This window comes from Patiria miniata, unplaced genomic scaffold (assembly GCF_015706575.1).
Source record: "Patiria miniata isolate m_02_andy unplaced genomic scaffold, ASM1570657v1 HiC_scaffold_3, whole genome shotgun sequence".
Taxonomy (NCBI): Eukaryota; Metazoa; Echinodermata; class Asteroidea; order Valvatida; family Asterinidae; genus Patiria; species Patiria miniata.
In genome coordinates this window covers 10,536,632-10,560,961 of record NW_024037069.1, presented here as the reverse complement: position 1 = coordinate 10,560,961, position 24,330 = coordinate 10,536,632, and the positions used below count along the sequence as shown (strand labels likewise).

Below are 24,330 nucleotides of genomic sequence, written 5' to 3'. Positions count from 1 at the left end.
CTCCAGACAACATCAAGTATTCTTGTCAAACTTCATTGATCAGCTTCAAAATCACTGATTGGCAGAATCCAAAAAGCCCTATTTAGGCGGTTACTCTCGGTGTTTCTTCCCATGCTTTTATCATGGGACTTGGTGCAAGTGTGGCTTAACTGCAGCTCACGCTGGAACCAAAGTTATGGCACTTTCTCTTTGCGGTTTTGCAAACTGTCGCCATTAAGGCGGTTATTCTTGCTGTTTGCATCCATACCCATCAACCAGCCATCCACCCTAACACGAATTGGTAAAAAAAAGTGTAACTCCTCACGAAGACGTTTCGTGTACAATGGAAGAGTCCAAAATGTCCCCATTTAGGTGGTCACTCTCGCTGTTTTGAGATCTAGCCTTCCCATACTTGGTCCAAGTGTGGTTTAACTGCAGTCCACGCTGGAACCAAGGTAATGGCACTTTCTCTTGTAGGTTTCGCTCGCGTATTTACTGTACAATGGAAGATGCCAAAATGTCCCCATTTAGGTGGTTACTCTCGCGAATCTAGCCTTCCCATACTTTTATCGTGAGACTTGGTCTAAGGGGGTGGGGTGGTTTAACGGCAGTGCATGCTGGAACAAAGGTTATAGCACTTTCTCGTCGCGGTTTCGCGTGCGTATCTACTGTACAATGGAATATTCCAAAATGTCCCCATTTAGGTGGTTACTCTCGCTGTTTTGGGATCTAGCCTTCCCATGCTTTTATCGTGGGACTTGGTCCAAGGGTGGTTTAACAGCAGTACACGCTGGAACCAAGGTTACGGCACTTTCTCGTCGCGGTTTCGCGTGCGTATCTACTGTACAATGGAATATTCCAAATGTCCCCATTTAGGTGGTTACTCTCGCTGTTTTGAGAATCTATCCTTCCCATACTTTTATCGTGGGACTTGGTCCAAGGGTGGTTTAACGGCGTCCACGCTGGAACCAAGGTTATGGCACTTTCTCGTTGCGGTTTCGCGTGCGTATCTACTGCAACCTCGTCCCCAGGGTGTCGAGCAGTACGCGCCCACCACTACCTGCTCTCTCACCCTGGTATTGGATCATTTGCATGTGCAAGATTTTTGCACACGTATGCAAATGAGGAACAGTCTGGTGCCTGGATATGCTTTACACATTAGCGTTTGTTTTTGTATGCGGTGTCTGGGGTAAAAACAGAGTCAATTCGTAGCAGCGCGAGCACGGCGTGAGTTACGAAAATACGATTTTTGAAATCAAACTGTTATCCAGACAACATGCAGTATCATATTTCATATTAATATGAGCAAATTAGAAAGGAAATTAGTATTTTCGAGAAGGCGTGGACGAATGATCGCGAAAACACGTACTGCACGTTGTGAATAATAGCACCAAGTACACGATAAAAATCCATTACTAGCCAATTGCGGTATCCAATCAGGATACAGGAAGAAAGTTTCCTATCCAGGGTTTACTATTGGAAACCGTGTTGGAAATAAAGTAAGCACTGGGGACGAGGTTGTATCTACTGTACAATGGAAAATTCCAAAATGTCCCCATTTAGGTGGTTACTCTCGCTGTTTTGAGATCTAGCCTTCTCATGCTTTTATCGTGAGACTTGGTCCAAGGTGGTTTAACTGCGGTCCACGCCGGAACCAAGGTTATAACGCCATTTAGGTGGTAACTACTTCGCTGTTTCCAAATTCCATCCATGCTTCTTCTACGAATTGACCTCAATGGCTTATTTGTACAACGGCGGAGTGACGAATGAGGCCATTGAGGCGGTTTTCCCCCTCATTTGAGCAGGAACTTTTCCCATTCTTCGCTGTGACGAATTTGTCATTTCATGCTACTTCGCTTCGCTCATACGCATGAAAAACAGTTTAGTTTAATACGCCAACACAGCAATTCAAGGCAAGATACGCAATTGTTTGATAATTCTTGATAATACTATTTTATTCAGACAGCATGGGATGTCAGGTTTACATGCACAATGATGCGTAACAAGTACTTGTTAACAAAAATAGATTTAAGTAAAACAGTAACCAAGAAGTTGCTTCATACCACTTTTTACATATTAATCCATAGCCACATTGGCTGCACTGGGCAACTGCCCAACCTTGGCCATCTCGGCCCTTCAGGTTTTCTGCCTGGAAACATCATACTGATATTAAAAGAAAACGGAAAACAACCTTTTTTTTTTTTTTTTTTTTTTTTTTTTATTTGTCATACATATTACATGTCAACTGCCATATCTATTCTCACTCTTGCTCAAGTCCATTATACATATTAAGCCTTCTTATACATTCCTACGTGCCACTTGGCATAATTTTTTTTTTTTTTTTTTTTTTTACTCAGTTATAGACAGCTTTTGACACTTGAAGACGTGTGGTTAAGTCTCTCTTAATGTATCGATTCTTTGCCGTAGTGGTCTTCCACCGGCCATGTTGCATTATAAGCTCCTCTGGAATTTTGTTGTTAGCTAAGCGAGTGGCCCCTCCTGACCGCAAACTATGAAGGCCAAAACGTTTCACATCTTCAACTCCGATTGCTTTAAGTGCATCAAAAAACAACTCTCTTGATCTTGTGTAACTAAGGGGTTTGTTTTGGGTACGCTTGTAAGAATTGGAGGCAGAACAGAATGTAAGAGGAGTAAAAATGAACTGATCGTCACCTATACTGATCCCTAGCTGTTTCATAAATCTTGTCAGAATAACATATGGGGAATAGAAACTCTGTGAGGTGGGAAGAAATGCTACATTGCCCTCTCTGAAAATGTCGGTTTTAGACTTTGGAATAACAATTTTAATACCTTGTGCGTCTGGTAGAGGAGTAATGTGATTGGCTTTGATTTCAGCAATCTCATTGTGCCTAAACAAAAGGGCAAACTTCAATGACACATAGCAGGCTGTTCTGAGTTGCATGAGTGAGCAATCATCTCCGGCAAATTTATCCACAATTTGGTTGAGTTGAACTAGAGACAACGGATCTTTCTGAACCGGAGGGTGATGTAGACGTTTCCTAAAACTGATCAGGAGTTGCTGAACAATAGGTGAATCTATAGGATTGTTCTTGATGTTCATTAATGAATGGAGCCATTTAATGGCAGAAGCAGTTGTCGTCATTACACTATCAGATCGTGATGTTGAATTGGTATGGGATAAATAAGCTGCCACAATTCCCTCGCTTACAGGGAAAGACATGGGGATTTTGCATTGAACCAACCATTTAATGAATTGGCGGCACTTATAAAAGTAAGAATTGCAAGACCCAACCGATTTTGCTGCGATAGCTTCATGCAACAACTGCTCCTTGGATCCTGAGACTACGGGCGGAGAGTCTGCCCAAAATGGTTGCTCCAGAATGATCTGTACAAAAAATATATATACAAAACAGTGTGAGTGAAAATATATAGAAAATAGATTAGCTTCAAAGCCTTAAGAAAATTCTATCTTGACTGCAGCCATCATGCTTTTGAACTCTGAGGAACCTAGCAGGGAATTGGTATTTCGTCCGTAAACTAGGGCCATTTGCCCGGGCATAGTGAAAATGTCGAAAATATTGGGTCTATATATTGTCCAAAGCAAAGGCCAGAAAGGGTTAGAGGGCCACCATGGGAATACAAGCACCCCTGTTCCATGACAGGATTGCAAATGAGATAGTACAGACGGAATCAAAGATACAGGTGGGACTAAGAGTGCATTCTCTGCCGACCAATCTTGGGCAAAAGCATCAACGGCTTGTGTACCAGGGTTCCAAAATCTGGAAAAAAAACGAGGCAATTTTGCATTGTAGTAAGTGGCAAAGCAGTCTATTGTGAACGGACCCCACTTGGCATTGATTGCTTCGAAGAACTCTGCCGATAGGCCCCAGTCATCTACATCTATCAATTTGCTGATGTAGTCGGCTTGATCGTTGAGGGAACGAGGGATCCAGTCAACTTCTAGTCGGATTCTATTCTTCAGACAAAATTCAAAAATGTTGTAAGCCAAATCTTGGAGGTGGCATTTCATACTCCCTGCTTCGATAATCTTGGCAGCTGCCTGATTGTCTGTAAACAGTTTTGCTCTTGAATTTGAGATGAACGGCACAAAGGAGTGAAGGGCAAACAGAATGGTTTCAAGTTCCCGCCAAGTCGAACTCTGTGTCATATCTTCAAAGGTCAAGTTTTTGTGTGCCACGTGGTTATCATTGCATAGGATAGCACCCGAACCCACGGAACTAGCATCTGAACATATTATCTTGTTGACCTTAGGGGAGACAAAAACATCTCTGTTATTCAAGCGACTAGAGTTTTCTTGCCAAAATTGTATTTCCTTCAGACATTGCGCATTGGGAGAGACTATTGTATTTTCGTCTTTATGTAGCGCAATCAGAGACTGACAGTTTTGCGTCATCAGCCTGGTCACATTGCCTACAACAGGCGAAAGGGAGATTATTTGTCCAACGAAGGAATGGAGATCCCTAACTCTACAACTGGGAGATTGACGCAGTGAAAGAATGGAAGCAAGAATCTTGTTTATTCTACGATCTAGAACTTTGAGGGTACCCGACCGCGAATCCCATGTCATGCCCAACCAAACGATGGAGGTGACAGGACACCAAATGCTTTTGCTGATGTTGTAAATGAAACCTGCGTTCAGTAAATCTGATTTAACATGAGCTGAAACCTCAGTGGCTAATTTTACGTGTGCGTCGTGACCAAGGTTAGATTGGGGTACCACCACAAACCCATCGTCTAAGTACAGGGCGATTAGGATGCCACAAGAGCGCCAATGAGTGACCAGTGGTTTGAGGACTTTAGTGAATATCCAAGGGGCCGAAGAGAGGCCAAATGGTAAGACAGTAAACTGAAAATACCTTTGTACGCCCTCAATAGGCCAAGAAAAGCCCAAAAACTTGTGGTACTGTGGATCAATTTCTACGTGGTGATAGCCAGATTTTAAGTCAAATGAGAACAACAAGGCATTTGATTGAAAATACTGAATTGCAATCTTCCAGTCATCTATTTTGAAATGGTCTTTCTTAACATAGAAATTCAATTGACTCAAGTCCAAGATAAGTCGTTGTTTGCCAGTGGCCTGACAGACCACAGAAAGGGGGCTAGTGACGTAAGAGGGAGAATTGACCTCCTTGATTCTATTGGAATCCAACAGTTCTAGAATAGAATCGGTAACAAACGAAGAGTATCGAAAGGCTGATACATTGTTAGGGAAAAACATTGAAGGGGGATGTACTAAAAACGCTATTCTGAAACCTTCCTGTATAACAGACATAATCATATTCGGAGCACTTATACGGGACCAGAATTCACTATGTGTTCTTAATCTACCCTTTACTTGAATGCTATCAGACTCCAAGTTAGAATTTTGAACTTCACAAGGTACCTTTATAATATCGGTGAATTTGTCGACACTAGGTTTCAGATTAAGAGGAGGGTGTGCCTCGTGATTCTTTAGACATCTCTGCTGTTGTGGCTGCGATTGAAGGCAGGAATGGCCGATATGACTGTGGGGCTTGGACTGGAATATTCCTGTTGACGTTCCCGGTGAAGTAGGGGTTGAATCTGAACCTTGATCTTTGCTGGTGGAAGCCGTCATTAGCTGCATTGGTGGGGCCAGACTGGAAGGAACACTGCCTCGACCAGTGTCCGGGCATCCCGCAGGTAAAGCAGTTATAGCTTGACAAGCCTGTGAGGAAGAAAGGGGAAAAGAAGAAATACGCCGACAGAAAACAAACTAGACGAAGGGGGAGGGGAGGGCGGGAAAATTTAGGACTAAGTAAGAGCAGCACGGTGTCTAAGCAGCGTTCAGCATCTGTGCATGAGCCTGAAGTGAAGGGCGTTGGCTGGGAGCACGGTTAAATACCGCGTTCACCGTGATTACGTAACAGAGGAATTTTGGTTTACCGTCTTTCTGTGCCAAACAAAACTACATTTTCATGCTACTTCGCTTCGCTCATACGCATGAAAAACAGTTTAGTTTAATACGCCAACACAGCAATTCAAGGCAAGATACGCAATTGTTTGATAATTCTTGATAATACTATTTTATTCAGACAGCATGGGATGTCAGGTTTACATGCACAATGATGCATGTTGAAAAAACAAAGTAAAATGTGTGTACCTCGAAAAAGGCGACGATCAGCAGTGTGTAGCGTATCAGACCCATGATACTGGGAATCTCGTCTCTTGCGCTTGCGGCTCTCGAGGTCCTTCAAAGCCTCTTCCTCGGCGATCTTGACGCTCTTTTGCTGCTCTGCAGACAGGTTGCCAGAGCCTTTCTTATCGAGCTTGGCAACAGTCACCCACCCGGCCTTACTTCCGTCGGCTATACGGATCTTTTTCTTCCGGTCGGCTACCAGCTCCTCTGCTTCTTGAAGAATTTCCAAAGCCGAGTCCGGGTCGGGGTTGTTCACTAGGGCCAACTTTGCTCTGTCCAGAGCAATCTCAAGCTTACCGCAGAACTCGAACTGTTCGGTATTGCCGGGCCTTTCAAGTTCTTTCGCCTCCAGCTTATTTCTCAGCTCTCGGATTGAACTGGACTCCTGCTTCGGTGTCGAAATGGCGTCAAATCTACCGTCAAAGTAGTCTTTGAACTTCTGAAAAATTAAACTTGTATCAGAGGATCGCCCCTCTTCGGTCGACATAGTGTCTTCGTAAATTTAGGACTAAGTAAGAGCAGCACGGTGTCTAAGCAGCGTTCAGCATCTGTGCATGAGCCTGAAGTGAAGGGCGTTGGCTGGGAGCACGGTTAAATACCGCGTTCACCGTGATTACGTAACAGAGGAATTTTGGTTTACCGTCTTTCTGTGCCAAACAAAACTACATTTCTGCGGTTGAGGACAGACGCTGGTTGGACCGAGATTATGGCAGTTTTTCTTGGCTGTTTCGTATCCCCCTCTACCGTACAATGGCGGAATGACAAATGAAGCCATTGAGGTGGTTTCTCTCCCATATTGAGCAGGATTTCCCCATTCTGCACTGTGTGATGAGTGTCTCATTATGTGGCCGAAGACGAACTATAATTGGACCGAAGTTATGGCAGTTTTTCTTGGTTGTTTGGTATGTGCCTCGACTGTACAATGGCGGGATGAAGAATGAAGTCATTGAGGCGGTTTCTCCCTCATTTTGAGCAGGAACTGTTCCCATTCTTCGCTGTGACGAAATGTGTCCATTTTGTGGTTCACAACAAACGCTATTGAACCGAGGTTATGGCAGTTTTTGCAGCACTAGACTGGTTCCCAAACCATTGCCCACTGATCTATAAATGTTGTAATTGCAGGTTACCAGACGTGTAGCTAGCTGCTGCATGCACACAACATCCAAAACACCGCGGCAGGTTTTCAAGCAACAAGGTAGGGTCTTTCGTTACATATTTTACTCTAAATTGTGCACTTAAATAATAGCTATCGTCATGTGTTTGTTTTATAGCAGTTAAAGGGGAGCAACTATAGAATGCAGGGCCACGCCGAAGCAAGGTTTTTTATTTTGCCTGGAGGCGTGGATGAAATAGGAGTAATAGATATGCAAACCTGCAAAAAAGTGCTAAGTACAGCGAAGGAATGCACTGCACTGCTTGTATATGTTTTGGGGGCACTGTCTGGAGCGGCGGAGGCGCGGAGTCTTGGAGTCGCAGAATCCCGGAGACGCGGGGCACTGGAGTGGCCGCAGTGGCGGAGGCGCGGAGTCGCAGAGACTTGCGCCGATAGAGGGCGCAATTCTCGGCGGAATTTTTTTGAGAACGAAGCATCCATATCCATTTTAAATGGGCGCGCAAATTAGGAAGGGAGGAGGGCGACGGGGCACTGTCTGGAGCGGCGGAAGCGCGGAGTCTTGGAGTCGCAGAATCGCTTTAAATGGGCGGGCCAATTAGGAAGGGAGGAGGGCGACGGGGCACTGTCTGGAGCGGCGGAGGCGCGGAGTCTTGGAGTCGCAGAATCGCGGGGCACTATACACTGGAGTGCTAGTGGCGGAGGCGCGGAGTCGCAGAGACGCGCACCGATAGAGGGCGCAATTCTCTGCGTGACGCGGGGCACTATACACTGGTGGCGGAGGCGCGGAGTCGCGGAGTCGCAGAGACACGCACCGATAGAGGGCGCAATTCTCTGCGTGACGCGGGGCACTATACACTGGTGGCGGAGGCGCGGAGTTGTGGAGTCGGAGAGACACGCACCGATAGAGGGCGCAATTCTCTGCGGCTCCACGACTCCACGATCGATTTTCGGAGGTAGGTCGACTGCGGTTCCACGCCTCCACGCAGCCGTACGGAGGCGCGGATGTAGAGTAAAGTGGCCCTGCATTCTATAGTTGTACCGTTAAAGGTTTGTTTAAGAAATAATTGGGCAGAATATGTCCCCTTTTGCCATCCTAATTAATATCCATTCCTGCAACAGCAACAACACACTTGCTGAACTAGCTTGAGTAACTCCAGCTGACATGCTCATAATATATTCATTCACATGTTGTAGAGCTGTGAATGAATATGAGCATGTCAGCTGGAGTTCCTCAAGCTATCGCTGAACATACAAAAAGGAAAAAATTCCGTACTCGGACGTCACTTTTTCCAATACATTTTGAACCCCCAACAGGTTTAAAAAGGGGTGACGTTTATTTTTGGGGGCTAGAGATATGAAAGGGGGTTTAGTGACCTAGGGGGACAGGTTTAAAAAGAAGGGGTTTAAAAGAAGGGGCCCCAATGTCGCGCCCCGGAATAAAAAGCGCCAAAAACTTTTGTCACATATGTTTTCCCCTTCTATTTTACTCCTCTACTCTCATCCCCTTTCTTTCTTTCTTTCTCTCTTCTAATTATCTGTGGATAGAACTTTTGGGAAAAGTTAGTCATTTACTTCACAAGCCATACACACAATCCATGGTTCCTGCTGGACTCGAACCTGTCTGTCTGGGAGAGAAACATATAATAAACACACCAGTCTTATCCGCTCGACTACGAGCAGCTGTTGCCGATGAGAGTTCGTTGGATATATTTAAGGTGTCAGTCGAAATGAGCTAATGAATATTTCAAATTTTAATATTCATGACAAATTAAATATTCATGATGAGGTATTGTCATACCAAAGTTGACCGAAGGGGTAAATCCCCGTTGTATCACGATTGTAGTATCGTATGCGCTGTTGTTATACAACGACAATCAACCTTATTATACTGGATGGCTGAGAACATAGTGTTACATAACTTGAGGACAGTGCATTGTTTTCAAAGCATATAAGGGCTACTGGAAGTTGCAAAAATCATTGGGACATCATGTCTGAGCAAGCCAATAGAAAGTGGAGTTTAGTGCGTTTGACGTGAGAGGTGTTGGTAAGCCCTGCTGCCACTATCGAATTTTGTAAAGAACGGGGATTGATTTCTGCTGCCCCTAAGTGTAGGGCATGCCGAAAGCTGTTAACCTGGTCCGTGAGAGCGGACGGGGGAGACGGTTTTACATGGCTTTACTGACGAAGATCATGCAGAAAACGAGCCGTTTCTAACACTATTCGGCGTGGCAGTTGGTTTGCCGGCAGCCATTTGTCGCTCGACAAGATTCTAGTTTTGACCTACTGCTGGGCCGCACGGATGTCTAACGTCGCAGCAATGCGTGAATCGAGCTACGACGGTGGCACTAGTAGTGAAACCGTTGTGGATTGGTTCACGTACTGCCGCGAAGTATGTCTTCATGTGGTCCAGCAGGCCGGGTCAAAGCAAATCGGTGGCCCAGGTAAGACGGTTGAAATCGACGAATCAAAATTTGGTCGTCGAAAGTATAACCGTGGCCGCATGGTCGAGGGCAAGTGGGTCCTTGGGGGGATTTGCCGTGAGACGAAAGAAACCTTCTTTATCGAGGTAGCCAGTCGCGATTCCGCAACCCTTATTCCTCTCATCAAGGAATATGTGGCTGCGGGATCGACAATCATGACGGATTGCTGGAAATCGTACGACTGCCTCGATAAAGAAGGATTCGAACATCTCACGGTAAACCACTCCCTTAACTTCGTGGACCCTGAGAGTGGAGCCCACACCCAGAACATCGAGAACCAGTGGTGGCAGATCAAGAGGGGCTTGCCCAGCACGCACAACAGTAGAGCCAGTGCGAGCTTTGGCTTTTACCTGGCGGAGTACATGTGGCGCCAGAAGAACGCGGGGCGTGACCCCTTCGAGCAAATCGTCACCGACATCGTGCGGCTTTACAAGCCGCCGGCGACGTTTTAGCAGACGCTCCAGAAGAGCTATTCCAACTTGCTCATTGGCTTACTGCTTCGGCAGCTAAGCCAAACAATAATATAAAGACAGGATTTGGTTCCCTTATCCCCCTGATTTGCTATCAATAACTGAAATATAATGTACACGTCTTCCCCACCCCAACACTAACCCCACACCAACCCCACACCCTATTCTTCTACCCATAACTTAACCTGAAAGTGAAGTACATGTACCAAACAAAATAAACACAAACATTATGCCACTGTATTCCATGTCCATTTTATTATCCTTTCTGTACACACACCGATCGATGTGATATAAATCAGACTCCATGAAAATCAGTTTCCTTTTTTCCCATTTATTGTTGAACTCTCTCACGCGACCAGTCACCTCCTGGTCAACTTTGCCTAGCCATGTGTAATAGTTTTTACAACTGAAATTCAACACAAACCGGCTCACAAATTATGTCGCCAAATTTGTACAAGAGCTCAAACAAAAAGACAGACCAGATGATTGTATGAAGGCGGCTTCATCCTCAACAATCTCTTCTTCAAAGGCAATATATGAGATAACGTGCACGAAGCATGTGTTAAGTATTTGTCATTTAAAATAAGGCGCGGTCAGTTTTATAGCTCCCCTGTCCCTCTGTACTACCTATTCCCTGTATACAAATGGTACAAACACATAATGTTCTTTATTCATGATGTGCACTTGGCTTGTGTGCGCAACGCGAACGCAGCTATCTCTTCAATCAATATGGCAGCCTCCATCCATACGAAGATCTGCACGACGTATGCATCCAAAATGTGCTCTAAAAACACATTTTGAGTAAATTTTTTTCACCTTTACACAGCTTCCTGGATTTCTCTTGGTTCAAATGACAAGGTGAGGTGACAATTAATATGTTTGGCAGCAGATAAATTGACGTCCGAGTACGGAACTTTTCCCTACAAAAAAAATAGCACAAACATTTGGCAATAGAAACATCTCATTTAAAGTAACGGTTCTTGCCAGGTAATGTTATTGATATTATCAAGCTACCTGAAGTTTTGGAGAAAATCAAATTGAAGTGTAAGCACTAATTAATAGCAGGCTAGATAAACTAACGGGCTTTCTTTCATAAAACGATATTTAGCCAGCAAGATTGTACAGCGCCGTGTTTGACGCATATGATATTTAACCGCATTTGCTATTCCGCTCGTACCCCCCACCCTGCAAACAGGATGCTGGGAAGGGCTGATGAATTTACGCTCTGATTGGATAGATTTTGCGTGACCTGTGACCTGCAAGTCATCACAGCCACAACCCTGCGAGGTTTTAAACGGCCGTTAGGTTAAAAAAAAAATTCCAAATATAAAAATGGGTGTGCGTGCGCGGCATATATATACGTACACTGTACAGGGCCTATAGGGTAAGGTGCAGAAGGAAGCAGTGCTTTTAAGTGTGGTTTAAAACCACCCACGTGATGGACTCTCAACCAATAGGAATTGGTTAACTGCCTCAAGTATTTTTATGAATGAAATATTGGGGTTACATTTTATTCTGCACTATTTTATGTCAGACATCTTTTACTTGGTCCTTTTTTCTAGATAGGGTATCCCAGTTCTTGCAACATCAAGATGCCACTGCCAGCAGCACTAGCAGCACGACTAAAGAAAAGAGGAATTATACAGGACAACACCACCCCACAAGGTTAGCCCCCCCCCCCACCCCCACATCCCCTCCCCCCCCCCCCCCTGGTCCTGGTGCCAGTTTATACTTGGTGTGAACACGAACGTGTATTTGTTACGTAGGACAAGTTTTTGCACTGCAAATTTGCAAAAATTGAACACTTTTAAACTCTGATGAATTTTGCATCATATTCACATTTGCATGAAGTATGAACCTGCCTTTAGGGAAGTAAAATTTGCAGCAAAAAAAAAAATGTGTAAGGGTCTAAAATGCACGTGCAAGACCATACACCCTGTACCATAACATTAATCCTCCCAGTGGGAAGTCAATATTCGGAGTAATATCTCTCAAAATATCTCAAAAGAGATGTTGTCTCAAGGTGCTGCAAACTGACTGTCATGTCTAGCTTTGGTCAATGCGTTCATTATTAGTCGTCCGTACGCAGTAAACGATCGGCGGCATATCCTCGCTATGCAGTGCATTTAAAATACAGCGCGAACAGTGACCTCATGTGGCCACTATTTTATGCAAATCATTTAGATCCAGACGATGGCCTAGGTCCAATCTTCCGTGAAAGCTTATGTTTTTCTTTATTTTGCACTAGATTTCCAGCGCACGACCTCATATGCGAATACAGATAAGTGTAGGCGGGGCTTATATGTGAAGTGTCCAATCACACCGTGGTAAATCTCAACGTCATCAACTCATTTGCAGCTATTCGCCCCTTTGCGGACGTGTCAGAAACCACATTTCTCTGAGCATTGGTGCTGTGTGTAGTGTGAGACATCGACACACAATGTATACATGCAAGTTTCCACGCAACGATCGACCAATAAGAAAACAACTTTTAAGGTCAGCTTATAGGCTATTAGCATAATGAGCACCACCCCCAAAACCTCACATGGACGATTGGACCAAGGCGGTCGTCTGAATCCAAATGATTTGCATAAAATAGTGGCCGCATGAGGTCACTATGCCGCCGATCGTTTACCGCGTACATACGAATAATGACAAAGGCCTTGACCAAGGTTATGTCATGTGAAACCTTTCACCCTAGAAATCTTTAAATCTCACAGCACTCAACTGTTATAAGGGGCCATTCAGAATTTTCAATGTTTTAAAATTTCGATCTTTTTTCCAAATTGTGGGTGGGTGGGTCAAGCTAAATAATTGAAAATCGAAATTCACTTTCCATGGAAAAAAGATAAAAAAACCAAAGAAAGATAGATCTTTTGACTTGCCTGAACTACACGCGAGCGTTCCGATATCGCGATGCGTGTTTCTTTCCCAACTTCGTCCCCTGTATGTACTGTACATGAACGTCATGTACGTGTATATAGACCCACTGTGACATGAGAGGGAGGTGGTTTTTCAGTAGACTTCATGGACTTGGACGCCGGGTGTTTGTAGCGGCTAGGCCGTGCAGAGGCATGCAGCAGGGTACCAGGTGTACTAGATCGGCTCTATAACACGCCGCGGGCGTCGATTACCAATCGCTATAAAAAATGGACTATTCAACCACTGGACTCCAAGACTACGAGGACCGCAGCCTGTGATGTGTAGTCTGGTTCCCAGACCAAAAGATTCCGACTTTTCCTGATGAATCTTAAGTCAGGTAGCCTCCGGTAATACAATGTATTACAATTTACATCACGTGACTAAAACGGGAGGAATTCCTCCTTTTTCCGAAACTGTCCGAAGTTTGCCGAATTCATTTCGTCGACAATCGGATAGTGTCCGAGTATTTCCGAGTATAATATAGGTTTTATTAACTGCTAATTGCTTATTAAAAACTTTAAAAAACTAGTTGATAATTAATATCCATTGCTTTTATTTAGAAAACTTGAAATTCAACGGCGATTTTGCACTCGGATCGTATACGAGGGGCGAACTTTTTGCTGCGTCATGCACTAGTTTGAATTTGACGACCGTTACCGGCATTTTCCAAAACGCGGCGTGGTCTCAATTTGGCTCCGCCTGCTAACAGTGCTGTTTGGGTGTCCAACTTTGAAGATTCCAGGTTAAAATTAGTCAATGTTTTTTTACAGAAGTATTAAACTGTATATCATAACTGTATGATATATGAAGCAAGTGATTTATTTTTAAAAAATTATCGGAACATTAAAAGCTTTGTGTGATAAAGCGAATTCGGAAACGAAGTCGAGCTTTGAAAAAGGGCCGTCAATGTCGTCATGTTTATTTTTAGCCACGGAGGCTGCCTGACCTACAATTTAGACGTGTAGACGTCGGGGGAAATTGTCAGGTCGGGGAACCAGACTATGTGATGTGATGTCTGCCCAAACCACTGAACTAGACACACATGTACATGGGTACATGGTCATGTTCAAGTATATGTACATGCAAATGCATGTACATGTACATGTTCAGTTTTTTATTAATCGAAATCAGGGGTGGGTGGGTGGGTCAAAATAATTTGGAAAAAAAGTCAAAATTTTAAAACATTGAAAATTCTGAATGGCCCCTAAGGTATAAATTATTGAAATTTCTTTTATGTCACAGACCCCCATGAGGAAATCCTAGCTCAAGACTATTCGGATGACGTATCCTCACAGCAGAAAGCGCCCTCGGGTGGTGAGGATACAGTGGTGGCCCCAACAGCCGGGGAGAACCTTCCACAGGGCTGGTTTAAGGTCAAAGATCATGTGAGGTATGTACCGGTACCAGTCTATGGGCTCCTGTGAGCCAACAAGAGAGGGCGCTTTTGGACCATTTTTGAGAGCCTTGTAGATACGACACTCCGCCTGCGCTTACTGGTTTGTGCGTGCATAGTGCATAGTACGCATGACTAACATTATTCTGAGTGTGCACAGAGCAATAGCTTCTGTGGGTGAGCATCAAGTGCCTTGAGCAATACAGGGTGAGTAAAAAAAAACGAAACCCAAATGTCGGGACCATTGTTTAGTGAAGTTCAGCATGTAGCACTTTCAAAATCTAGGATATAAAAGCCCCATTCATAAGCTTTCTTGTAGTACAAGAATCATTCAAATCACTCATGTACTTTTCAAGTTACGGAATTGTAAACACAACCACCGTTTTAAGGTTCTGTCCACGGAGCACAAAAAAGTTCAGTGTTCTTTCAGCAAAATGAAAACAAATCACATTGGGATGTGTGTGAATTTTTTTTGTTTTGCTGGAAGAACGCACACCTTTTTTGTGCTCCGTGGACAGAACTTTAAAACTGTGGTTGTGTTTTAAATTCCGTAACTTGAAAAGTACATGAGTGATTTGAATTATTCTTGTACCAAAAGAAAGCTTTTGAATTGGGCTTTCATATCCTAGATTTTGAAACGGCTACATGCATAACTTCAATAAAACAATGGTCCAGACATTTGGGTTTCTTTTTTTTTACTCACCCTGTATATTCGAATGTCTCTGCCAGCAGTACCCCCAACTCTCACTCCCTTACCACAAGAGTTCTAGTCGGGTGTTCACAAATCCTCACAAGTTCATCACAAGTCGTCACAAGTCAGTCACTAGCACAAGTCATCACAAGTTGATCGTTACTGAAGCGGTCACAAGTCAGTCACAAGCCATCCAAACTCAAGCCAGTCACAGTCATCCAAGTCAAGCACAAGTCACTCACTAGTCTGTCTGCAACTCTGTCACAAGTCATGGCAGATCATCACTAGTCATCACAGGTTATCTTGAAGCCAGAGTCCATCATTTGCAGCTATCCAAAAAGTAACTGGCTTAATTATTGTTGAAAAACATACTTGGTTGAAAGATAGTAAGGGGACTCCCTATGAAATTATTCTTTCTGGCAAGCTGTCACTTTGAAGAAATCAACAAAAGAAGGCCTTTCCAACGGTTTCTTAGGAGGCACTGTAGGAAATTCAAATTAGTAGTTCGTTTTGTTATTCGGGGAAGCGCGCGCAAGTGTTGGCATGACGCTTGCACACGCGCGGTTTCTGTAATTCGTTGGATCAGTGCGCGACATCTCGTAGCTGCAATCGGCTAGTGAGAACGTGTTTCGGACGCTGAATTCAGGCCCAACTCAAAACATGATTCAGCAACTTTTGATTTGAAATCGAGATCCCAGAATGTTGTTTTTCTCGAAATATACAGCTAAAGCTGAGCTGAAACTTCAGCATGTTAGTTGTTCAGCACCCTTCTTTAGATCTTGAGCACTTTTATTGCTTCAAACGAACAAAATGCACAAATTACAAATGATGGACTATACCTTTAAGTCCATCACAAGTCAATCAGGCTCAAGTCAGTCGTGTCACAAACTTATCAAAGTAACTGCGACAAAGGCTTTCCGGTGTTACTAATCATCCCTAGCTGGTACTTGTAACCTGACTTGTGATGGACTTTACAAATCTGCAGTCCATGTCTTTGTACCTCAGCTTTCAGAAATGCAGGGATTATTTCCAGTCAACTCAAGATGTGAAATGTGGTAACAGGGTGGTGTTTACAAAAAGTCTTGGTTTCTGTCCTCCAATGTGAACAGAAGAATTTCAAATTTCATTTTGCCACCAAATGTATGTCTTGGAGAGGCCACTTTGAAATGCACATATAGAATCCTTTGCTTTTTTGGGGGGGGGGGGTTCTAATACTAACTCATTTTAAGATCCAGAGTAGAATGTTCAAAACCTAACCTGTTGAAGTTTCAGCTCAGTGGAAATTACACTTTTCGAGAAAACAGTGATAAAGCATGCACAACATTTTGATTTTGAATCTGAAACATGATTTCGTTGATAGCACTGTTTATTCTAATAGTCAGTCAATTGAGTGATTATTGGAAATCACCAACATTTCTTGATTACTGACAGCAAGGCACACGGAATAATTTCACCGGGTGTTTAGTACCAATACCATCTTTAATCTTTTTTAAAAATAACTCGGTAGTTTACTTTTGGGGTAAATGCAAATGATCTTTTGTGCCCAAACTTCACAGTCTGCTTCCTGGATTAAACAACTGTTCACACTAAAAAATCATATGTTAACCTAAGGACAGGTGTAGTTTGCATTTGCCATGGAATGCTCTATATTAACATTGTTACTCAGATAGTTCACATATCAGTCTTTTTCAAACTTCATGCATGTTTTTAGACTTAAGCCCGATTCATTCTTCACAGGAATGCGAATGCAAAGCAAATTTGACATTAACCCTAACCCACCTCACTCCTCCAAAATCCTCCTGGCGGTTTTGGAGGATTCTAGAGGATTGAGGATGAATGGTGATTGAATCAAATGAGGATTCTGGAGGATTGAGGATGAATGGTGATTGAAGCACATGAGGATTTTGGAGGATTGAGGATGAATGGTGAATGAAGCACAAGAGGATTTTGGAGGATTGAGGATGAATGCATTTTGAGGCAGGACTGTCTGATGATTTTGAAGGATTTGGCGTTGGTTATCCTTCATTTAAACACGAGTGCAAAGTTTTGGGATGAGGAGGATTTTGGAGGATTGAGGATGAATGCATTTTGTGGCAGGACTGTCTGACAATTTTGAAAAATTTAGGCGGAGTTGAAAAATTTTGGAGGATTTTGGAGGATTGAGGATGGTTGTAAGCAACAAGGGCCTAGGGGGTTAGGGTTAAGGCCAAAAAAAAATCTCCGGTTTCTGGTATGCGCGCGCGTCGCCGTAGCCATGCACATCGGCAAAATGACAAAGTTTTTTTTTTCAATGTAAGATGATGTCTCAAAACCGCCAAACTCACTGATTTGACTGGAATCCTGCTGCTGCACAATTTTAACGTGTTTTAGATAGGGTTACAATCGAGTTTAAGCTTTATGTGGCCTTTCTGGACTCCCATATATTTTGCACTAAATTTAGTCTGGCACCATTTGCAGTCATCAGCCGACATTTGAAGGAAGAAAAAAAAAAAGAAAAAAAAAGGCCGCGTCGCCATACCAGAAACCGGAGACTTTTTTTTTGGCCTAAGAAACACTTGCTGCGAAATTTGCCAGAGTTGAAATGTGTTCAACTTTTGCAAATTTGCAGTGCAAATACTTCATGTCATAAACTTGCATTTGCGTTTGACATTGTGTGGCCAATAACTTCATATATTTTCTGAATGATTTGTTTCTGTCTTGCAGTGGTTATTACTATTACTGGGATGCAGACAAAGACTTGGTGTCATGGCTGTCCCCAGTTGGTAAGTCAGAGGCCAGTGAGTCCCTGTTGAGCTTAAAATCACGTGCTGTCATTATTTTATAGTCTCTTCTGAGTTAATGTGAGGTCTTTTCATTAACAACTCATTGATTTTGTATCAAATGATGACAGCTTTCTCTGTCTTTCAAAGAAGTAAGTGGCTCACGATCAGATTGCTTTATTCATGGCTCGAAATAGGTATTGGCAGGGCAAAAACAACCCCCTATATGATATAAACCTTTTTTCTGTAAAGATATTCCTCCAAAACGTAAGACCTTATGTGGATATCCTTAGACCCGGACCTTTGAAACGGGATATATAAACAATTGACAACACTAGATTTTTGAGATCTGTGGGTCAATTTCACCTTTAATATTAATGAAAACCACACAAATCCCCCTCTTTTTACAACGATACTCAGACCCCAAGGCCCAGATCTCTCTGCCGGCTGCCAAGTTGCAAGAAGTCCAGGACCGCAAGGCCATGACACAGCCGCAGCCCCAACCCCAGCCCCTACCGCCCGGCACGGAAGTCAGAAGTGCGGACGAAATAAGGCACGAGAGGCCCACGGTGAGATCAGACACATTCTTTCCTATCACTAAGGGCCCGTCTCCATTCACATCCGGGACGAGTTCCGAACAAGTTGTGGGTAAAATCATTCGAGAAGCTCTGCATTTGTCCCGGGACTGTTGCGAGGAAATTTTCATTAGCAACTGCTTGACTCACCAATACTGATAACTTCACTGCGGGAAGATTGTGGGGAAGTTGTTCAGAATACTACAACTTATACCCACTTCAATGTTTGGAACTCATCCCAGATATGAATCGAGGCAGGCCCTAATGTAAAATCTCAAACATGTCAATGCCATGTGTGGAGATTTGGGACAGAATATTTTGAGCGCCCTTACATCATCAGAGTGCAAGTCATATGCTACAAGTTCTTTTATTAAAAAATAATGAGTCATGAAATCTCTACAGGGATAAGCATAGTAATTGTTTTGGTAACTCACGTTTGTCCACCCATCTTTGGTGCAAGTTACAACATACAAGAAACTAAAATTCAAACACAAATCTATTTTCACATAAAATATGAACTTTTGTCTCTGCCTTTAAAACAAAAACTCAAAATAACACTTGCATTTTGCATGTAAAAACAAGGTGCCAAAATGACTACCTAAACTCCATACTTTTGGGCCAAACAAAGTTTTTGGACAAAAAAAAACACTTAACCATATTCCATCTCACTGCCACATCACTCAAATGAAAGGTCTTGTTGTCCCCTTTAATTTGATACCACAATTGAGGTTGTAATGTTTGCAGTTTCTAAGATTTCATAAATTTCCCATTTTTCAACCATGTCCACATTCTCAAGGAATTGCCCATACGATGAAACATACTTGAAACAAGCACCCAAGAGTCGGATGGACTCTTGTTCAATATGGTAGAAAAAGTCCAGAAAATACAGCTACACTGCGAAGGGCAAAACCAAATATTGAAATTTGGGTCTTCTTAATGTAAATTTCACCTTCAAAGGTGGTGACAACAGTACCCACTGCTCATAAGCTGCTTTCGGCAAGCTTGGTTGTCGAGTGGTAAGATGCCTGCATTAGCAAACAGGAGGTAGTGGATCCCACCCGAAAAAGCTTTGGACTTTTTATTGCTCTAGGACAGCAGTGAATATGCGAACAAACTAGAAGCCATTGATGAGGTGGAACCATGTTCGTGCACATGCCGCACGCGTTCTTAAAGACAAGGCGTGCATGCATTTGGTAGCCCTATTGGTCAACGGAGCCCGGAATGCGTGCGTAATACTTGAGCGCGACTCACACGAGCCTGGTGCCACCTCAGAAAATCTCAGTCACCGAATAAGTGTATACAGTGGAGGGCGTAACCCAATACTGAAATGAGTATACTTCTCCATATCTCCAGATTGGCCAGATTGGCCCGATCGGTCCAGTGCGGCCGGGAGCTGAGCCCAAAAGACACGCAGAGAGACCTTCACCCTACCAGAAACCACAACGAGAAGACAGAGGTTGGTAGACTCGGGAAGTGTAGCAAAAATCAAGTCACTCACAAGTCTGTTGACAGGTATTTGATTGAGGAACCATGACAAACGAATGCCGTTGTCACAGTGTATTTGGGCAGCTACAACATTTGCAAACATCAAAGAATAAAACCACCAAATGATTATGAAATACCTTACTGGACTGTTAGTGAGTGACAGTTTAAGTATCCTGTGAAATCAGAGCACCTGGTGTGCTGACATTTTCAATAAAATTTGCATTTTTGTATCAATTTGGCCGACCAGCGTTTTTGTCAAATACTGTTCCCGATTTACCATATTTAGTTAGTTTGCATTTTGTTTGCAATCGATTACACTCCTGTGAATGGGTACAAGCCAGCTAGACTGGTTCCGTGGCCATACAATTTTCCGACGTCTAAAAATTGTGTGTGCGTAATCTCCAGCCACAGCCCAGTAATTCCGACACAGCCTGAGTGAAGTCTGTCACGAGCCAATGTGGCCCATCAGGTCGGTGTTTATCTCCGGTTTCAGTAGCATCAAACGACTGGGGAAAATTTTGCACTCCCCCTGGATGGGATGCGATTCCATCGCAGGTTTCTCCCCAGCCAATGCCAGTACCCATTTATACTCCTGGGTGGAGAGAGGCAAGTGAGGGTGAAGTGGCTTGCCCAAGGACACAACATATGGCCAGCAGCTGGATTCGAACCCCTGACACTCTGATCATGAGTCAGTCACAAACCCTAACCACTAGGCCACACTCCCCACCCCCTATTAGTATTTACGAAAAGAAAAAAAATTAACAAGGGTTTAAAATCAGTTTCCCCTTTGTAACTTATCCACCTTGGGTCATTCAAGTTGATTGCCTGTTTAGATTTTTGAAGCACGTTATGAAACTGCTTCCAAATTACATGGCTACGGCTTGCAATGACACATGCCTCTATGGAAGCCGCTGAAGCCACTTACCATAGACCCTTGTGTTACTGTTAGCCGTAGCCATGTAGTTTGGAGGCTGCCTTAGTTTAATTTCAATGAGCCACTGTCCTGATTGTGATGACCTTTCCATATCCATGTCTCTATAGATTCACACAGGCAACGGAGGAAGAAAGACGATGAGCTTGATCCCATGGACCCCAGTGCCTACTCTGACACACCAAGGTACAACTTCATACCAATCAGAATCATCAAGTGGTGGAGTGCCATGGCCTGTTGGTCTGGAGCATTGAACTCGTGGTCTGCAACTAATAGACCATTATCATCTTACGGCCATTTGGATTTTTCCCATTCAAATCAATGTAACCAAAGCGAAGCTGGAAGGAAAAATATTCTGGTTCCTTTTTGCACAAAACAATGCAGTATCATTCTGTACTGTTATTGGATACAGGGAACATGAGTGAAACGGAGGCAGCATGATAAAGGTCTGTTCTGCAGGCTGTGGGTTTGAGTCTAGCCTGGGGTAATGATGTGCGCAAGCCCTTGGGCAAGGCACTTTGTCACTCATTGCTTCTCCCCACCCAGGAGCAAATTGGGTACCTGTGAGGGCAGAGATGGTTATTGTGATTGATTTTGGCTGCTTTGCGCCAAAATGGCAGCATCGAGCTGTATACTCCTCAGGGAGCTGAAAATGTCTTTAGATTATCTTGTTGGCTCAGTTAGCTGGGGCAAAAATGATGTAGTGACTCGAGCAACAAAACTGGTAGAGACGTGCGCTTTTTAAATACATGTTCACATTATTTTGAGTATTATTAGATATCAACCTTTGTCTTTTATTTGTTGTCAAGCACATTTGTAGCTATGTATGCAATTTCAAAATCTAGTAGAAAGGGTGACGGCTCCTTTGGACACAAAAGCATCAGCAAAAGAGTTGAGAAAAAGGAAAAATCCATCTTGGAAAATCCTCCATTTGGGAGAACAAAAAGGGCCGCCTTCTTTCTTTTTTCAAAAAGCCTGGACGAAAAATTGTTTTTTTTAATTGGCCTATCTCTGCTGAAACAGTTGTGTGACACAAATAAAGAAGTTAGTTTTATTTCTTTCAATTTGGAAAAAGAGAAAATTACTTTTGGAAATTAGGAATATATTAATCAAGGATGACTTTTGTTTCGCTCTCTCAGAGATGAGAAACAAGTTTCTTTTATCGAAGGCCTAATGGACTGTTCCATTTTGTGTTTCAGGGGTAACTGGTCCTCCGGTCTTCCCAAGACGAATGAAGCCAAAACGGGAGTGGACACCACAGCGAACGGACCTTTGTTTCAGATGCGGCCCTACCCCAACCCAGGTGCAGTCTTACGAGCAAACGCAGGGAAGAACCCAGGAAATTAAGCTCATGAATCAGCCACAGATATTTGTCTTTTTGTGTTGTTATTTATATGGCATACCAGATGACTGTTCCATGTGTGATTCCGATTCAAAGCTGCAAGGTTATCATGAAACAGCCACTGTATTTTTTGTGAGTCTTTTACCCATATATTTTAGCTAGCCATATTTGGCTGTCCAAACATGAAACAGCTACGGATATTCGTCAAGTTTTGTTGTATGGCATGCCAGATGACTGTTTCATGTATGTTTCCGATTCAAAGGTGCAAGAGGTTACCATGATAAAGCCAATGTATTTTTGTGTCCAATGTTTCTTTTACCCAAACATTTTTAGCTAAGTGTATTTGGGTGTCCAGGAGGTTGTGTTGTGGTTTATCAGAGCTGTACTAAGCAGGATATGTCACTCAGAAAATGTATGTGCCAAGAAAAGAATCCGTTTATATAGTAATTTTTGTGCCAGCAGTAAAATTGTATGGCATTTTGGAGGATATGCGTTTGATCAGCAATTAGGCCCAAAAAAAAAAGTCTCCGGTTTCTGGTATGCGCGCGCGTCGCCGTAGCCATGCGCGTCGGCAAAATGAAACAGTTTTTTTTTCAATGAAAGATGATGTCTCAAAACCGCCAAACTCACTGGTTTGATTGGAATTCTGTTGCTGCGCAATTTCAACGTGTTTTTAGATGGGGTTATGATCGAGAATAAGCTTTATGTGGCCTCTCTGGACTCCCATATATTTGCACTATGTTTAGTCGGGCACCATTTGCAGTCATCAGCCGACATTTGAAGCAAAAAAGTCGGGTAAAAAAAAAAAAAAAAGCCGCGTCGCCGCACCACTTTTTGGACAAGCTCCATACCAGAAACCGGAGACTTTTTTTTTTTGGCCTTATGTAACCGACATACAGATCCTTGTCATTTGATTGGTGGAACTCAGATCACATGACATTCGTTATTGCTCCCATTCACGCCGGGGCTCTGGTGTGCACGTTCTAAAGAGCCAGCGCTACAGAGTTGGGTTCAAATATTTTCGTAAAGGGGTGGTTTGGAAGAGAAAAATAAGTTCACCAATTTTGTATTGAAATAAAAGTTCAAATACATCAAACGACAAGGATCTATATGTCAGTTATATAAAACAAATACTGAGTGGCTTTAAATTGTGAAATGGGAGGAATACTATCGCTCGGTAAAATCTGGACTTTTCCAGTTCACTCGGCTTTAATTCGCCTCGTGAAATAAAAAAGTCCAAATTTTACCTAGCGATAATATTCCTCCCATTTCACTCTGAGCCACTCAATATTTGTATAATATAGTCCATACTAAGCAAAACTGCTTATAAAATTTCTATGAGCATCTACCTGAAATTAGCACCTTTAGGGAGGCTTAACCAAAGTGATCCCAGCAATTAGTCCAAAACTCTTTGTTACATTCATTTTTAGCATTCGATAAGCTCTCCCGGGTCGACTCGGGTTAGCCCCATGCCATTCTATTAACTCTGGTGTCATTCTCGGGGTCACCAGGGTCAGCCATCACACACCCTGCTTGTAAGGCGGAGTCAGTGATGAAATATGTCACACACGTGCGATGTTCATTCAAAGAAATCGAACTTATCCCGTTATGTGTTAGTAATTATATGAGCCGTTCCACTGGGTAATCATTTTGTGTGTTGTCAGATATGTAGTGAATGTGCCGAGAAAAAAAACCCTAAAAAAAACCCATAAATTTTACAATTATTCCATGTTCTGTTTTAATGTTGAATTTTCACAACAATTATTGTCCCCTGAACACTTTCCTCTGTTAAAGCAATTCGAAAATATGCAGGTAGGCAATTCCACAGCTACTCACGTTACATTTTCGTAATGTGAGTAACCGATTTTGTGCATCTTGTTTATCATACATAACACATTTTTCTGGATGTCATCTTTGGTGCTTAGGTAGGTCTAGGTCTACTCTATCTACCATGGGGATAACAGTTATTAAACCTTTTCAGTAAGGTTATTATAGCCCAAGGAAACTCAAAAGTACATCAAAATGTAAC

The 24,330-nt window shown here is 43.0% G+C and overlaps 2 protein-coding genes across 6 annotated transcripts; one reads left to right on the top strand and one right to left on the bottom strand.

Moving 5' to 3' along the window:
• Nucleotides 1-933: 933 nt before the first annotated feature.
• On the top strand, nt 934-22,604 carry LOC119737472 (polyglutamine-binding protein 1-like). 3 transcript variants are annotated; one of them, XM_038211866.1, is made up of 9 exons: nt 934-952; nt 7,262-7,334; nt 11,766-11,868; nt 14,368-14,515; nt 17,913-17,971; nt 18,389-18,537; nt 19,897-19,999; nt 21,070-21,145; nt 22,159-22,604. In XM_038211866.1, exons 3-9 carry the CDS (start codon nt 11,796-11,798, stop codon nt 22,304-22,306), a joined length of 756 nt encoding a protein of 251 aa, XP_038067794.1. In that variant the 5' UTR covers nt 934-952; nt 7,262-7,334; nt 11,766-11,795; the 3' UTR covers nt 22,307-22,604. The 3 variants fall into 3 exon arrangements, with proteins under 3 accessions (XP_038067794.1, XP_038067793.1, XP_038067792.1); XM_038211865.1 differs by lacking the exon at nt 934-952 and adding an exon at nt 1,620-1,638; XM_038211864.1 differs by lacking the exon at nt 934-952 and having other exon boundaries at nt 6,821-7,334.
• Nucleotides 1,909-6,793, bottom strand: LOC119737471. 3 transcript variants are annotated; one of them, XM_038211863.1, is made up of 3 exons: nt 6,104-6,793; nt 5,366-5,668; nt 1,909-3,346 (listed from the first exon to the last, which is right to left on the bottom strand). In XM_038211863.1, the coding sequence occupies exons 1-2, from the start codon at nt 6,624-6,626 to the stop codon at nt 5,406-5,408; spliced, it is 786 nt and encodes a 261-aa protein (XP_038067791.1). In that variant the 5' UTR covers nt 6,627-6,793; the 3' UTR covers nt 1,909-3,346; nt 5,366-5,405. The 3 variants fall into 3 exon arrangements, with proteins under 3 accessions (XP_038067791.1, XP_038067789.1, XP_038067790.1); XM_038211862.1 differs by lacking the exon at nt 1,909-3,346 and adding an exon at nt 3,762-3,932; XM_038211861.1 differs by having other exon boundaries at nt 5,366-6,793.
• Nucleotides 22,605-24,330: the final 1,726 nt, after the last annotated feature.

Bases quoted from the DNA above. Each gene is read 5' to 3' on its own strand.
- LOC119737471 (XM_038211861.1), bottom strand. From the start codon at position 5,587: ATGCAGCTAATGACGGCTTCCACCAGCAAAGATCAAGGTTCAGATTCA. The intron at 3,347-5,365 runs GTACCTTGTGAA...TTTTTTGTACAG, and splicing joins AATTCACCGATATTATAAAG to ATCATTCTGGAGCAACCATT.
- LOC119737472 (XM_038211866.1), top strand. From the start codon at position 11,796: ATGCCACTGCCAGCAGCACTAGCAGCACGACTAAAGAAAAGAGGAATT. The intron at 14,516-17,912 runs GTATGTACCGGT...TCTGTCTTGCAG, and splicing joins AAGGTCAAAGATCATGTGAG to TGGTTATTACTATTACTGGG. The intron at 18,538-19,896 runs GTGAGATCAGAC...CCATATCTCCAG, and splicing joins TAAGGCACGAGAGGCCCACG to ATTGGCCAGATTGGCCCGAT.